A 12,968-nucleotide genomic window follows, 5' to 3' on the forward strand; every position below is an offset into this window, starting at 1 on the left:
TATATGTCCGTTAGTCTACATGATAAAGGAACCACTCTTAAAAAGAAAAAAAGAAAAAGTCATCCTTTTACCTGTTTGAGTTGCTTTATCAGGGCTTCAGCACTTTTTCCAACTTCTTCCTTCTTATTCTTCTTCCGTGCATTAGGCCCTCGGTCTCCAGTTGCTTTATTAGCCCGTTTTGGCTTTTGTACAGGAGCCCTTTTTGTTATAGACTGTAAATCCTGTAAGGGTCAAGAAAATGAGTGAGAAGTTCCCTACAAACAACACGATGAGGTCAAAAGGAATGAATGCACCAACTAGAACATACCTCCATATTACGTGGAGTCCCTTGAAGTTTTTGCTCCAGCATTGCTAGTTTGCTGTTGATGTGGCCGTTGATCTCATTGTGGATGCCTTCAGAAGGCCTCTGAGCACCAAGCTGAAGGTTCTTGGTTCTTAGGAGTTTCTGTAGTAGTTGCTGTCCAGTCTCAGATCTAGGCCCTTGAGCCCCAGCGTCTCCAGCCATGTTTCCAGCATTAATAAAGCTTGTGTTGTTACCAGAAGGAACTGTCTCAACTGATGCTTCTCGCTTTATAGCCCCATGCTGAGCCTCTGCCGAACCATCACACTGAACCTCTCTTGGTTCCTGTTTAATGTTCTGTAGGGTTGCCTTGCACAGCTCCCCTCCTATAGAGCCATGCTGTGTGTGAGGAACATGGCTCTCTGCGACCTGCTGAACATTCATGCCTTTCTGGGGTCCATTGGGGATAACTGAGGTTGTATGAGATACTTCACTACCTGATGTCTGAGTTTCTACTTTCATTCCTGGACAATCAAGTGGACTCTTGGCTCCAGGTGACCTGAGTGGAGATGCCTTGATTTGGCTGTATGGACTTCCCCTTCCGGCTCTACTGTCAGCTATAGAGGGTGAGGAGACATGGGATGAATGGGGTGAGGCTGGGTGGGCTGGGCTCATGCCAAAGGGACCTCGTGGAGAATATGCATGAGATGGAGAACCCTGCATGCGGCCTGCTGCAGCTACCATTAGCGCTTGTTGGTTCTGATTGGGAGTGGGTGGACGCATCCCCATAGCCTGATTATATGCGTGCCGCTGTGGATCCCCAGGAGAGTTGGCCAATGGCTGACGTGGAGATGTTGGCCTTACCATGCGGCCCTGGTCCATGGGCGAGGGTGGCACTGGTACCTGACCTCTCATCATATGTTGCATCATATCCCCTACTTGTGGCTGTTGTTGTCCAGGAACCATCATCCCCTGCTGCATCTGAGGAACACCACCAGGTTGTTGGCCTAATATGCCTGACTGTTGCTGAGTGCCCACTGCTCCCGGCTTCCCCATGGCTCCATATGGCATTTGTTGGCCTTCCATCCCTGGCATTTGCTGGCCAACCTGAGGCCCCTGTCCTGGTGGTATGTGAGACCTCAACTGACTTTGCTGGCCTTGACCCATTGACATTCGCAGCATCTGTCCTTGTTGGAGCTGCCTCTGGGCAATCATGGCCTGGATGTGCTGTATCTGCTGGTTTGGGGGAAGACTACGGAGCTGAGGATTCTGAGCAATAATAGCCTGGATGTTGATAGGGGTGCGGATCTGTCCAGGTGGAAGCGCAGGCCTCTGTGCCATCATGCCTTGTTGCTGGGCTCTCATCATCCCCATCATGGCCTGTTTTTGCTGCTGGGCCATTAGGGCCTGCTGTTGTGGACTATGACCCATCACAACAGGCTGTGGCTGGCCAGGATGGTTCTGGCCCATGATCTGTTGCTGGATGCTGGGATCTTGTGACTGCTGCATGGCATTTTGAACTGTTTGCTGTTGTTGCTGCTGAGCTAAGAAATCAATTTGTTTTCCTTCCTCATTAACAGTAGTCAAACTGTGCTTGTCAACACTGAGGGAAACTTGTCTCTGGAGAGTCAGTGGAGGTTGTTGCTGCTGCAGCATGGTAGTTTGTTGATTTCCAATCAAACCTGTTTGCTGCTCAGGTAACGAGGGAGGATTTGACTGCTGCTGCTGGGCCATATAAACCTGGTTTTGATTTTGCTGCTGCTGTTGTAACTGCTGTCTACCCATGTCAGTTTGATGATCATTAGCAGAGCCTAGTTGGGACAACTGATTAGGAGTGGAGGGTCCACTCTGCTGTGGTGGCGTTCTTGAATCAGAGCTGAGGATTCCACCCTCTTTGGGGCCTGAGTTAAGGCTGTCTGTAGCTCCCTGTGGTGTGATACTTCCTGCTGAAGGAGAAGACCTCATTTGTGGGGTAGAGGGCTGAGAGAGACCTCCTTGCTCTTGGCTGGACTGACTGATCAACTGTGATGGTTGTCTTTGTTGGGCCATCTGCTGCTGCTGAAGGTGGGCCAAATTCTTTGTAACATTCTGCTGCTGCTGAGATGCAATCATTCGTTGGGCCAAAATGTTCTGTTGCTGTGGAGTTAATTGGACCTGGGGACCCCTGAGGCCAGGATGGCCTGGAGATCCAACCATTCCCTGCTGACCCATAATCAGCTGAGGTCTGTGTTGCTGGGATGGTGCAACTGGCTGGTTCCCCATAATCCCTGGTTGAGTTGTCATCATGGCTTGAGCATGGTTGATAGGCTGGCTTCCTGCAAGGTTCTGTGGCACTGGGCCCACAGACTGGCCTCCAACCATTCCTTGCGGACCCTGCACCATGCTCTGTTGATTGGCCTGGTTGGCTAACATTCCCTGTTGTGTATTTGCTTGTTGTTGGGCTATAAGTGGGTTCGCCATCATACCGGACTGTTGTTGGGCAATTAAGCCCGATTGTTGATTTAGGTGTGGCATCTGTTGCTGGCCCATCATCACCTGCTGTTGTTGTTGTTGTTGCTGCTGCTGCTGGAGCTTTGCTATCTGCATTCTATGCTGAAGTTGTCTTTCTTGGAGGAGCCTGGGGTCTGCACCTTGCATTCCAGGCCCCTGTGGGAAAAATCCTGTTGGAGCCCCGGGAGGACCTGGGGCTCTTGCACCACTAGCTCCAAGAGCTGCAGGAAGCTGGGGTTGGGCTGGGCCAATAAAGGGCTGCCCTTGGGGCATTCTGACAGGCATTCCACCTTGGGGCATCATGCCAGGATGCTGACCCATTACTGGCGGTCCCTGTTGGCCCATCGCCATCTGGCCAGGCATCTTGGGAAACATGTGAGGTACCCCCCCTTGTGCAGAATGACCAGGGGTAAGAAGGCCTGAGCCTTGCTGATGTTGCTGCTGCTTGCTTCTGTACTCTGCAATAAGATTTGTGTGCTCCTTCTGCTGCTTGCGCACCTAGAGCAGAATAATTATGAACAGATATGAATATGGAAATCGAGATGCAGAGTGTCTTCGCTGTGGACAAGTTTGTGAAAGTGATATCTACATACCTGGTCAAGCTGTTTCTGAATTTTGCTCTGCTCTTCTGTAACCAACTTCAGTTTTTCTGCATCTGCCTCAGCAAACTCCCTGCCAGCTTTCTTAGCAGTGCGTTGCTTAGCACACAGTGCCTTGCGTGATTTGCGGTGAACTCCAATCTGTTCCTCCAAAAATTTCAGCTGCATTTGGAGTAACTGCTGAGTGTGAAGAAGCCATTCTTCATATTGGTGCTGTTCGGCATCATCTATAACAAAAAAAGGACAATTTAATACATAAATAAAAGAGTATGGGGCAAACAATATAACATCTTTCCAAATGGCCAAATACACATTAAAAAAAAACAAACAGTATTGGCAGAACATACTGATAATTCCTTGTACAAACTGGGGTGGGTTGGGTCTTGACTGGGTGGGATCACTTGTTTCTCCCTCCTAAACACAAAAAGCAAGAATTTAAATAAATCAGCTACATAGGACATAAAATCAAAGTAAATCAATCACCTCTGACAAGCAATACAGCATACCTTCAGAGGGCCAGATGCAAGTTGACCAGGATCTGTGCCTGGGGCTGAGGCCAGCCTCTGAGCAAGCAGAGAAACTTGTTGCCTGAAGAGAAAGCAAAACCTATAAACAGTGTACTGAACAATGATCTGTATGGGTATGCATTTTCCCTTTCTTGTGATGCTAAGCACCACTTTTGGAGGACAGGTAAAGAACAGCCTTGAGAAAACAAAAGTGTACAATGTGCACTTATTGAAATCATTTTTAACTCTTCCTCAGCAACATTGCAGTTCTTGTAGTAGGTGTAAAGTATGTCTGAACAGATCAAACTTGAAACAGTGCTTGCATGGGCCCGGTTTTGTGTTGAACTGACACATTACTGAAGTGGAGACAGATTCAGCATTGATCTCGGTGGTAGGAATGATGACACATTCCTTTACTGTTGTACATACTTAAGTATATCTGAACTACAATACATTGCACGGTTGTACGTAATGAGGTCAATTTGAATGAGAAGCGAGATGGGATTACTTGGCTTAAAAAATCATTTAAAAAAACACCAGTACAGGCTTTTTTCTGGCTCTAAATTACCTTTATTTCCTGAACTGTACCCTTCTGAACCTATATTTATTCATTTATTTCTAAATGAAACAAATCAACATGAGCTAGATTTTAAGTGGATGCACAAGCCCGCATTTGCCTACTTTATGTTGAGAGGTGTTAGACATTTGTCGTTCAATATTCATGAACATCTAATTTGTTTGGTCCCCAACAACTCCTGAGGGGAGTTCACCGGCTGACAGACTACTTCAATTACTGTCAATGTTACATAAAAATATTGCATATGCAGGAAAAACTATAATTACTCTGTCCAAACACTGCAGACAGTTTGTGGCATCCTTCCACTTTTATTTTTGGTTCTGTAGAGGGATGCATGCGCTACTGCGTGTACAATAATGTGCCTACAGATGAGGAAGCTACAGATTTTTAAATTAAATTCAAATTTCCATATAGGTCTTGTTTGTAGAAATATTCAACTAATACATAATAAGTTTAAATGGCAAGAAGTACCTGTTAATGCCAGAGGGAACAACCATTGGATCCTGTGCCAACACTCTCTTGATACCCTTAAGTGCCACCATCTTTGCCTTGGCAATGGGGTCCATGATGTCATCAGTAGCAAACTTGTCTAAATCTACAATAAAGGAATAAGACAATATCTGTTGACATAGCATAAAAACAACAACATTACACAGAGTAATGACAATGATGAGCCATAGTTCTTACCTTTATCTGGGAAGAAATTGTTGGCCAGAGGTGACTGTTTAACCACTGGCTGCTGCTGCTGCTGCTGCTGCTGCTGCTGCTGCTGCTGCTGTTGCTGCTGCTGCTGCTGCTGCTGCTGATGACTGTGATGGATCCCTGGCTGCCCCATCCTCATCATAGCTTGCTGCTGGGCCATGGCCATGTGAGGTGGAGGTGCCATTCCAGTTCCCATAAGCCTTTGCTGCTGCTGCTGCAACATGTGCGGCGCACGGGGTACCATCCCTGGCTGAGCCATCATTCCTTGGGGTGGCGGACGATGGTGGTGTGGCAGCATTATCTGCCCAGGTGCCTGTGGGTTTGGCTGTTGACTTGAGAGGCCAGGGAAATGAGGCGCCATGCCTCCCTGGTGGAGGGAACTGAGCTGTTGCTGCTGTTGCTGCTTTTGTTGTTCCTTCTTTTCATGCTCCAACAAATCCTGTATTAGAAGAGGCAGCTCACCTTCCAAAGAGCTCTCTACCTTTGCCAAATCTACCGCAGGGGAGTGCTGTCCTCCTACATCAGGCAGCCCCAGTGGATCATCACCAATATCTGCATGTGGAGCAGCTGGAGGAAAGGGTAATGGATCCGCTTGGCCTGGCAGGGGGTATGGAAGTCCCCCTAATCGAACAGAACTGAGTGAAGCCGGCTGGTTTTCTGGTTTTGCAGGCTTGGCTGATGGTGTGGTTCCACCAAGAAGCATTGACACAGCCTCGCCTATCTCATCTTTCACCACAGGCTGTCCTGGCTGCAGCTGAGCAGTCAGACCTCTGTCCTCTATTTTGACCTTGGAGATATCAACAGTTTCTGCGGAAGGTGGCAGTTGGGTAGCAGACCCCCCTGCAGTGGCACGGGCTGTTGTGAGTGCTTTCTGCCCTGGCTCTGCTTTGGCTTTCTCTTCCACCTTAACAAGTGCAGATCCAGAAGAAGATGAAGGTGCTTCACTTTCTGCTTCCACTAACCGAAGCTGGTCTGAGAAAACATCTTTAGGGTCTCCTTGGTCCAGTTCAGGGTCAGTGTAAGCCAGCAGGTCAAACTCATCACTGTTAAGCAAGTCATCTAGATGTGGATCATTGGTTTCAAGGTTGTCCAGGTTGCCCAAGTCATCATCTCCTTTGTCAGGATCCAAGTCCAGAGCTAAATCATCCTCATCCTCCACACCTCCATCCCCTGTGGTATCCCCAAGCCCCTCAAGGTCAGGCTCTGGCAGTTCATCGCTGTTTCCTACTGTTGCAGGCTGGGGCCCTGTGACTACGCTTTGTTGTGGAAGCTGATGCTGTTCAGTGCTAGGAATGTGTGGTGTGGGAGTAGCTGCCTGGGGCTGCAGGTGCGGCTGTTGTGTCACTGGACCTGCCGACTGCTGAGGCAGTAAAACTGACAGTCCACCCTGCTGTAACCCTAGCTGTGAGTTGCTGCTCCCCTCTTGAATGCCTCCAGCTTGAGCCATGGGATGCTGCTGGACATATGGTGCAGCCACCTCTTGCTGTGGGACAAAGAGACGTGGTCTGGGCTGGGGTCCACGGGCCATAAACTGAGGTCGTAGGGGTAGCCTCTGTGAGTTGTGTCGCAATTCAATGAACTGCGGTGGGGGCCCCTGACCCATTGGCTGCATGGTCTCTCCGCCATGTCCTGGCATCATGTTGTGAGGGTTACCCATGCCTTCCATACTTTGGATGTTGACAGCAGGGTTGAGATTGTGCCTGATGCCCATAGCCTCCATGCCAGGCTGAGGGAACCTCCTTGGCCCTGGGGCCTGGCCTTGCCACTGAGGAGGGTATGGTGGACGGGCAAACATGCCCTGAGGTCTGGTAGGCCCTGGTGGCCTGAAGGACAGAGATGCAGAAAAGGGAAAATTTAACAAATTTATAAACAGCATTACAAAATTCTGAAGGTAAAGAGTGGGACTAACTTAGGTTGCCAATTATTTCTTTGGAGCCAAATAATTATTGCTCTGACCATTTCCAGCAACATTACAATTCAGGCATGTTTTTATTTGGACATGTATGCTAGCTATAACCATGCTGTTGTAATGAGATGCCAAAACATTTCTTTTTTGTTACTATTTTTAAAACAGTGGAGGATAATTTGGATTTGTGATAGGGGAACAAAGTTTTATTATTTCACAATAATTGTGAATCTATTTCAATTAAGTGCTTACCTTAGTGCACTAGGATCCATGATGGCAGGGGTTCCTGTAGGTGGTGGGCGAATTAGCTTGTCCTCCATGCCTCCAACAGCCATGGGCATCTTCCCTGCCACAGAAGCCTGAGCTCCAGCAGCATTAGAAACACCACGATCCTAAAGGAGGTCATAACAGCAAAAAGAGGTAAATGTACTATTTCTTTTATTTGTAATAAATGGTAAATCATTGCGTCTATACAGTGCTTTCTTCCAAAGCATTTACAATTTTCTTCACATTTGCACACTGATGGCAATAAGACATGATGCAAGGCTTATCTGACCATCGATCAATGTCTTGTGCATGGACTTTGACATGTGCACAGGAGGAGCTTAAGATCGAAGCACTCCGTGGAGCAGGCAAAGTACGTCGTATATTAATCACAGTCACCCCACTCACTTTATCATTGAGCATGAACAAGTCAACCATTAGGCTAAAGGACAGCTATATTCTATTAGGCTATTACATCATATGCTATAGATGTACACTCAGCTATAAAATTGTGCATCTGTTATTTTAATTCAGCATTTCTGTTTTCTTTTTTCCCCATTAACTTTTTAGCAGTGCAGGTACTTGCTGGGATTTTACCCAGGCCGTACAAAAACATCTTTGTAACTGCTAAATTGCACTGTTGTCAAGATGTTTCATTGTGTGGTTTGGGGCATATTGCTCAAGGTATGTACCTGTGGATACGGCGGTGGTGCTCTGTGGGCCTTGTCTTGTTGAAAGGCTCCCATCTCTCCTCCAGACCAGCCGGGGGATGCACTGCCAGCAGCAGCAGCAGCCTCCTTCTCTTGTCTAATGGAATTCCTCTGCATTTGTTGTCTGATTAAGAATTCTCTCAGTTTCTGGCGCTAAAAAAAAAACACAAGAAGCATTAATTAGCAGAACACCTGAGAGGTGCATAAAATGATTGTTTAGTGGCCAATACTTTGATACCTGTCTGTGCTTCTCCAGCTCAGAGGGGCTAAGGCCTACTAATGCTGGGTCCTGTACTGCCGAAATGTCAGCCATCTCAGCTGGCTGAGGAGGGGCGTCTGGAGGGCGGACAGCTGGTAGTTCTTGAGATCCAGAAGGAGGTGGCGCCCTGGAGCTGAAGCTGTCTGCACCCATACTCTGCTGAGTCTGTGGCTGCTGAAGCTGACCCTGTAACATCTGACTCTGCTGTTGGGTTGTTTGGAAGCCTCCGGTACTGGGGCTGCGACTGAAAGTAGGAGGTGCTGACGGTTTACCAGAGAGAGGATCCCCTATGGAACTGTTGGTGGGATGGGATGGAGGTGGCTGGTTAGGATGAGGTGAGCTTTTATAACTTGCAGTTCCCTCTGGGGCAACAGAGGAGGGACGAGGGGGTTTGTGGATAGTAGCAAAAGGTTCTCTAGATTGTGGCCTTGAAGGTGGCTGAGAACAAGGATCTGGGGATTGGAAACGAGGGGTAGCAGGAGACTGGACAGAGTAAGCATCATTGGAGAGGCCACTAGGAGTGTGGGGAGACTGAGAGCTGCCCTGGGACTGTGGGCTGGAGGGCACTCTAGGACATAGTTCCTGCTGACCTACAGGGTGTCTCTGTGGTCCAAGAGAACAATTGTCACCTGACTGTGGTCTCGGAGTTAGTGGCTGAGTGTGGGGGTCAGAGAAAGGGTGGGAGGGAGACTGCCTGTAGCCTTCAGAGTGGTGGCTAGGGGAAGCTCCAGGATGAAGTGCACCACTCTCCCCTTGGTGCATTCGTGGCGTCATAGGTGCCTTGAATAAACCACTCCCAGACTCCAGCATCCCAGCAGGGGAGCCAGTGGATAGTTCAGGCCTTCCAACTGCTGAGGTGCGTGGAGAAGGTGCACTCATATCAGCCCTGTACTGTCCTGTGCTTGCAGGTGAGGAAGCCACTGCAGAGGGTGATGGGGATGAACCATATTCTGGCCGTCCCATACCTTGCTGGGTTCTGAAAGGGTCTCCATAGTGGGTATTGTGGGGTGGCGAGAAGATGGGTGACTCCCCAAGCCCAGTACCTCTAGAATGAGGACTTTCTGGAGGTCCTAGGGACTCCTGAGAGCCTTGCTGTGACTGTGGTAGATGACCCTGTTGCTGCTGCAGCTGTGATCTGAAGTAGGGGTCAACCTGCTGAGCCCGTCTGGGGGTTCCAGGAGTTCCTGGTTGCATGTCAAAAGGGCTAAGACTGGCTGGCCGTCCCTGAGGAGGACCCTGTGGGCCGGAAGCGGAATAACCTGAGGAAGAGGCTTGCATGGGGCTAGCCCCAGCATGAGAGAAGGGTGTGGTTGGGTGGGAGTGAGAATGGGGTGACTGAGGAGGAAGCTTGGCCAAGGGATCTGTCTGGATTTCAGCTGACCCCGGAGTCTTAACAGGTCCATCTGAGAAAAAGACAGAAGATGATCCTGAATCTGGAGGGAAGGGAAATGGGCTTTCTGCAGAGCTGGGCTGGGAAGAGATCGATGTAGAGCCTGAAGGTGGAGGGATCTGGAGGTGTAAACTGGGCCGCTCTCCTTTCACACGCCCTCCTTCTGTCTTGATTGGCCTGCAGACCTGACTCTCTGCCTGCTGTAAGAAGAGCAGAGTACAGGGGAAACAATAACAATCTGCACCATGTCTCCAATGGCAGTTACCAAACCTTTCATTACAAGATGATGCTATGACTAACCTTCTGTGCCTTGTTTATCCTCTGAGCTGCTCGGTTATCTTTGGCCTTTTGCTACAGAAAGAAATTAGGATTATTATTAAGATAAGAATCTTACAAGATTTAAAAAGTAATCATTTACTCATGCATCACAAAAAATAATCATTTATTTTTGTTTTGAAACGGAACACATTGTGTAGATGGAACCTGAATACTACTAATGCCGAATTCTCCATTGGGGTTCAAATAAGCTGTACCCAGCAGACATTTAAAATTTCACAACTACAGTTTTGTGCATCTGTGTGTATGGTAATTTTTTCCCTGAGGCATACTCTAAAGGTGTTAAGGTACCTTAAGCCACTAGGGAGAATAATCAATCAATAAACACAGAATAATCAGAACCTGGTATAATTGACTGTAATTTAGAATTTTGTCTTAAACATAATTTCTAAGTTAATACGAATAAGTCCTTTTGTTAAACAAGAAGAGAACCTACCAGATATGGAACCTTGTCAGCAGCTGACACCTTCCTCCAGATCTTCATGATTTGCTTACAGCGACTAGCCCAGTCTGTGACAGGAGAAATGATTGAAATGAAAGGGTTAGGGTTAGAAATGACATCTGTTCAATATCAGACAGTGATATAAACCTGTTTCGTCTGGTAATAAGTGGTAAATGATGGAATAGTACATCTTTCACACAGACCTGGGTAGTCCTGTTTCAGAGTGGGAAAGTTGGTATTGGCATATAGCACAGGGGAAATGGTTGAGAGTTCCCCCAGCTCCTCATCTTTCTCCCAACGCTGGAGACTGCGTTGGTTGTAGGACAGCCCATCACCCTCTGCCTCAGTGGGTGTCGGTGGGGAGGAGGGGGTTGCTGGGGTAGAGGGAGTGGCCCAGGGGCTCTCCTCACCCCCATCTGGACTGAATAGTCCTCCTCGGTCCCTGTAGGCATATGAGAGGGTATTGTATTATCTAAAATAAAGGTCTTACATTTGTCAACATCAGGTATAAAGCTGTTGCTGAGCTACGCATTACAGACCGTTCCAAAACAAAATGCACTAGTTGATTCAGTGTTGGTCTTACCGCATGTCAAAGAACGGTGACTGAGAGAGGCCAGGAAAGGCGTCCATCATTCCAGCTGAGGGCAGAGACCCTGCAAGAGATTTTCCATGTGTGAATCCCAAGCCAAACTTCCCTTAATTACTTGACTACTTAGTCCTTACAGACCTCACTCCTACAACAATTATGGTTTTGAACTTCAAAAAGGTTTTAATGATCATCTGCAGGCGTCCCCTTGAACACACCTGAGAGGAGAGCTCTTTGTGGCAGGGCGCTACGATTGAGTTCTCCCTTACTGCCCTCCAAGATGGGCTTCATGCCCCCCAAAGAGGAGCCATCTGACACTCCCAGAACCTTCCTGAAGAACTGCTCAGAGTCTTGACTCTCCACACCTTGTGGAAGGCCTGTTGTGAAAGGACATAATAAGGCAAGATGTAAACATTAGATATTAAACCTTTTCCTAAGTTAATGAAGATTGTATATACCAGCATATCCTCTCATAGTAGTACCTTCACTTTTTTCTGCATCAGAGTCATGAGGATCAGTTGAGGGCTGGTCCTTCAGCGATGAGGATGGTGCAGAAACTCCTAAAAATGTGTAATTTTAAATTAAACTGCAATTAACTTAAGCCCATAAAAACAAACCAGTAGTATCACTGTCCGAACAGACACTAACCTGCACCTTCTCCCTGAGCCTGGAGGGCCTCATCCCCCTCTTGCTTGAGAGGAAAATTCTCTCTTGCCACACGATCCTTAGCCTCAGCTAGTGAGATAAGCACAAAGGTCACACACCATGTACTGACCTTTTCTCACAAATAATGTGAAGAGTTTTCATGTGTCACAGGTTAAGTTAGTGTTCTTACTCTCCGAGGCTGTAGTTTTGACCCCTGACGGTGCTGGTAATGAAGGTCGAACAATGCAGGCACCTGGCCTCTGCCCTGGTGGCGTCATCACAGCTTTCTTACTCAAGTCTATTAGTGTCTTCCCAAAGAAAGCCTCCTGCAGTGAGTTAGAAAATATTTAAGATATAAACATTATATCACTGGTACCATATTGAAACTGTTTCAAGTATCGACATAGAGAGACAAGAAACCTGGAGATAAGTTGGAAACATGTCCTCAAGTTTGCTCTTCTTCCGACCCCTACGTTTCTTGGCCTGTTCCTCGCCCTCCACTGGCTTAGGATCCATTATGTTATCCGTGTCAGGGTGGGGTCCTATGGATATATACCCATTCATGAAGTGTCAGTTTCCCAAATTTGAAATATTCACAAAAAAAACAAAACAAATGAGCCACACTGCCACTGGTAAATGCAGAGATGAGAGGGCATTCAGACTAAAAACATTCAAGCACCAATAAAAGCAATATCGCACATGTAGCTTTAGCAACTTAGCGAGTAGATGACATGACATTGCATTGCATTGCACTAAGAGTTAAGCCAGGTCGACTTTTTTTGCTAGACTAGCCTTCTGTTAGTCACACTGGTTCAACAGAGTGACTTTAATCAAATGAACAAGTTTTGTGGCCCTATGGATGGTAGACCATAAGCAGGGGGATCCCATGATTAACAGCTGAAAAGCAGCACATTTGTCCTATGTCAAAATTTTCCAACATTAAGCACTGAACCCCCACCCAATTTGGACACTGCTTCGTTCTGATATCAAATTCAGAAAATTGCAGGATTATTTTATGATAAAATTCAAATACTGGATGAAATGAAATTCAACAGTCTACTGTTGTCACTAACCTTCATCAATGGTTCTCCCTATTGGCTGTCCATCTAACATGGTCTCTCCAGCCAGCTGGGCAAAAAATTCCTTCTTCATCCGTGTGTGACACTTCCTTTGTCGCACCATGAAGCCTCCAATTCCTAGTACAATTTGAAAATAAAATACGTATTAATATTTTGTGCATGGTCATACTTTGGTGGATGTTAAAAGTTGTCTTGTG

General features: G+C 47.2%; 1 protein-coding gene across 2 annotated transcripts in view; it reads right to left on the minus strand.

Moving 5' to 3' along the window:
* The window catches only part of kmt2d (lysine (K)-specific methyltransferase 2D), a 29,832-nt gene that overhangs the window by 9,018 nt on the left and 7,846 nt on the right, over positions 1-12,968 (minus strand). For both annotated transcript variants that reach the window (XM_070840310.1, XM_070840309.1), the window contains 20 exons: positions 12,766-12,888; positions 12,113-12,234; positions 11,883-12,018; positions 11,696-11,782; positions 11,530-11,607; positions 11,266-11,424; positions 11,045-11,114; positions 10,665-10,903; positions 10,456-10,529; positions 9,984-10,034; positions 8,273-9,883; positions 8,017-8,187; positions 7,313-7,452; positions 5,140-6,977; positions 4,924-5,047; positions 3,876-3,957; positions 3,717-3,783; positions 3,364-3,596; positions 308-3,268; positions 72-221 (listed from right to left, as the gene is read on the minus strand). In XM_070840310.1, coding sequence (XP_070696411.1) covers positions 72-221; positions 308-3,268; positions 3,364-3,596; positions 3,717-3,783; positions 3,876-3,957; positions 4,924-5,047; positions 5,140-6,977; positions 7,313-7,452; positions 8,017-8,187; positions 8,273-9,883; positions 9,984-10,034; positions 10,456-10,529; positions 10,665-10,903; positions 11,045-11,114; positions 11,266-11,424; positions 11,530-11,607; positions 11,696-11,782; positions 11,883-12,018; positions 12,113-12,234; positions 12,766-12,888 — 8,516 coding nt within the window. The remainder of the gene's footprint in view (positions 1-71; positions 222-307; positions 3,269-3,363; positions 3,597-3,716; positions 3,784-3,875; positions 3,958-4,923; positions 5,048-5,139; positions 6,978-7,312; positions 7,453-8,016; positions 8,188-8,272; positions 9,884-9,983; positions 10,035-10,455; positions 10,530-10,664; positions 10,904-11,044; positions 11,115-11,265; positions 11,425-11,529; positions 11,608-11,695; positions 11,783-11,882; positions 12,019-12,112; positions 12,235-12,765; positions 12,889-12,968) is intronic.

Source organism: Pempheris klunzingeri, chromosome 11 (genome assembly GCF_042242105.1).
Source record: "Pempheris klunzingeri isolate RE-2024b chromosome 11, fPemKlu1.hap1, whole genome shotgun sequence".
Taxonomy (NCBI): domain Eukaryota; kingdom Metazoa; phylum Chordata; class Actinopteri; order Acropomatiformes; family Pempheridae; genus Pempheris; species Pempheris klunzingeri.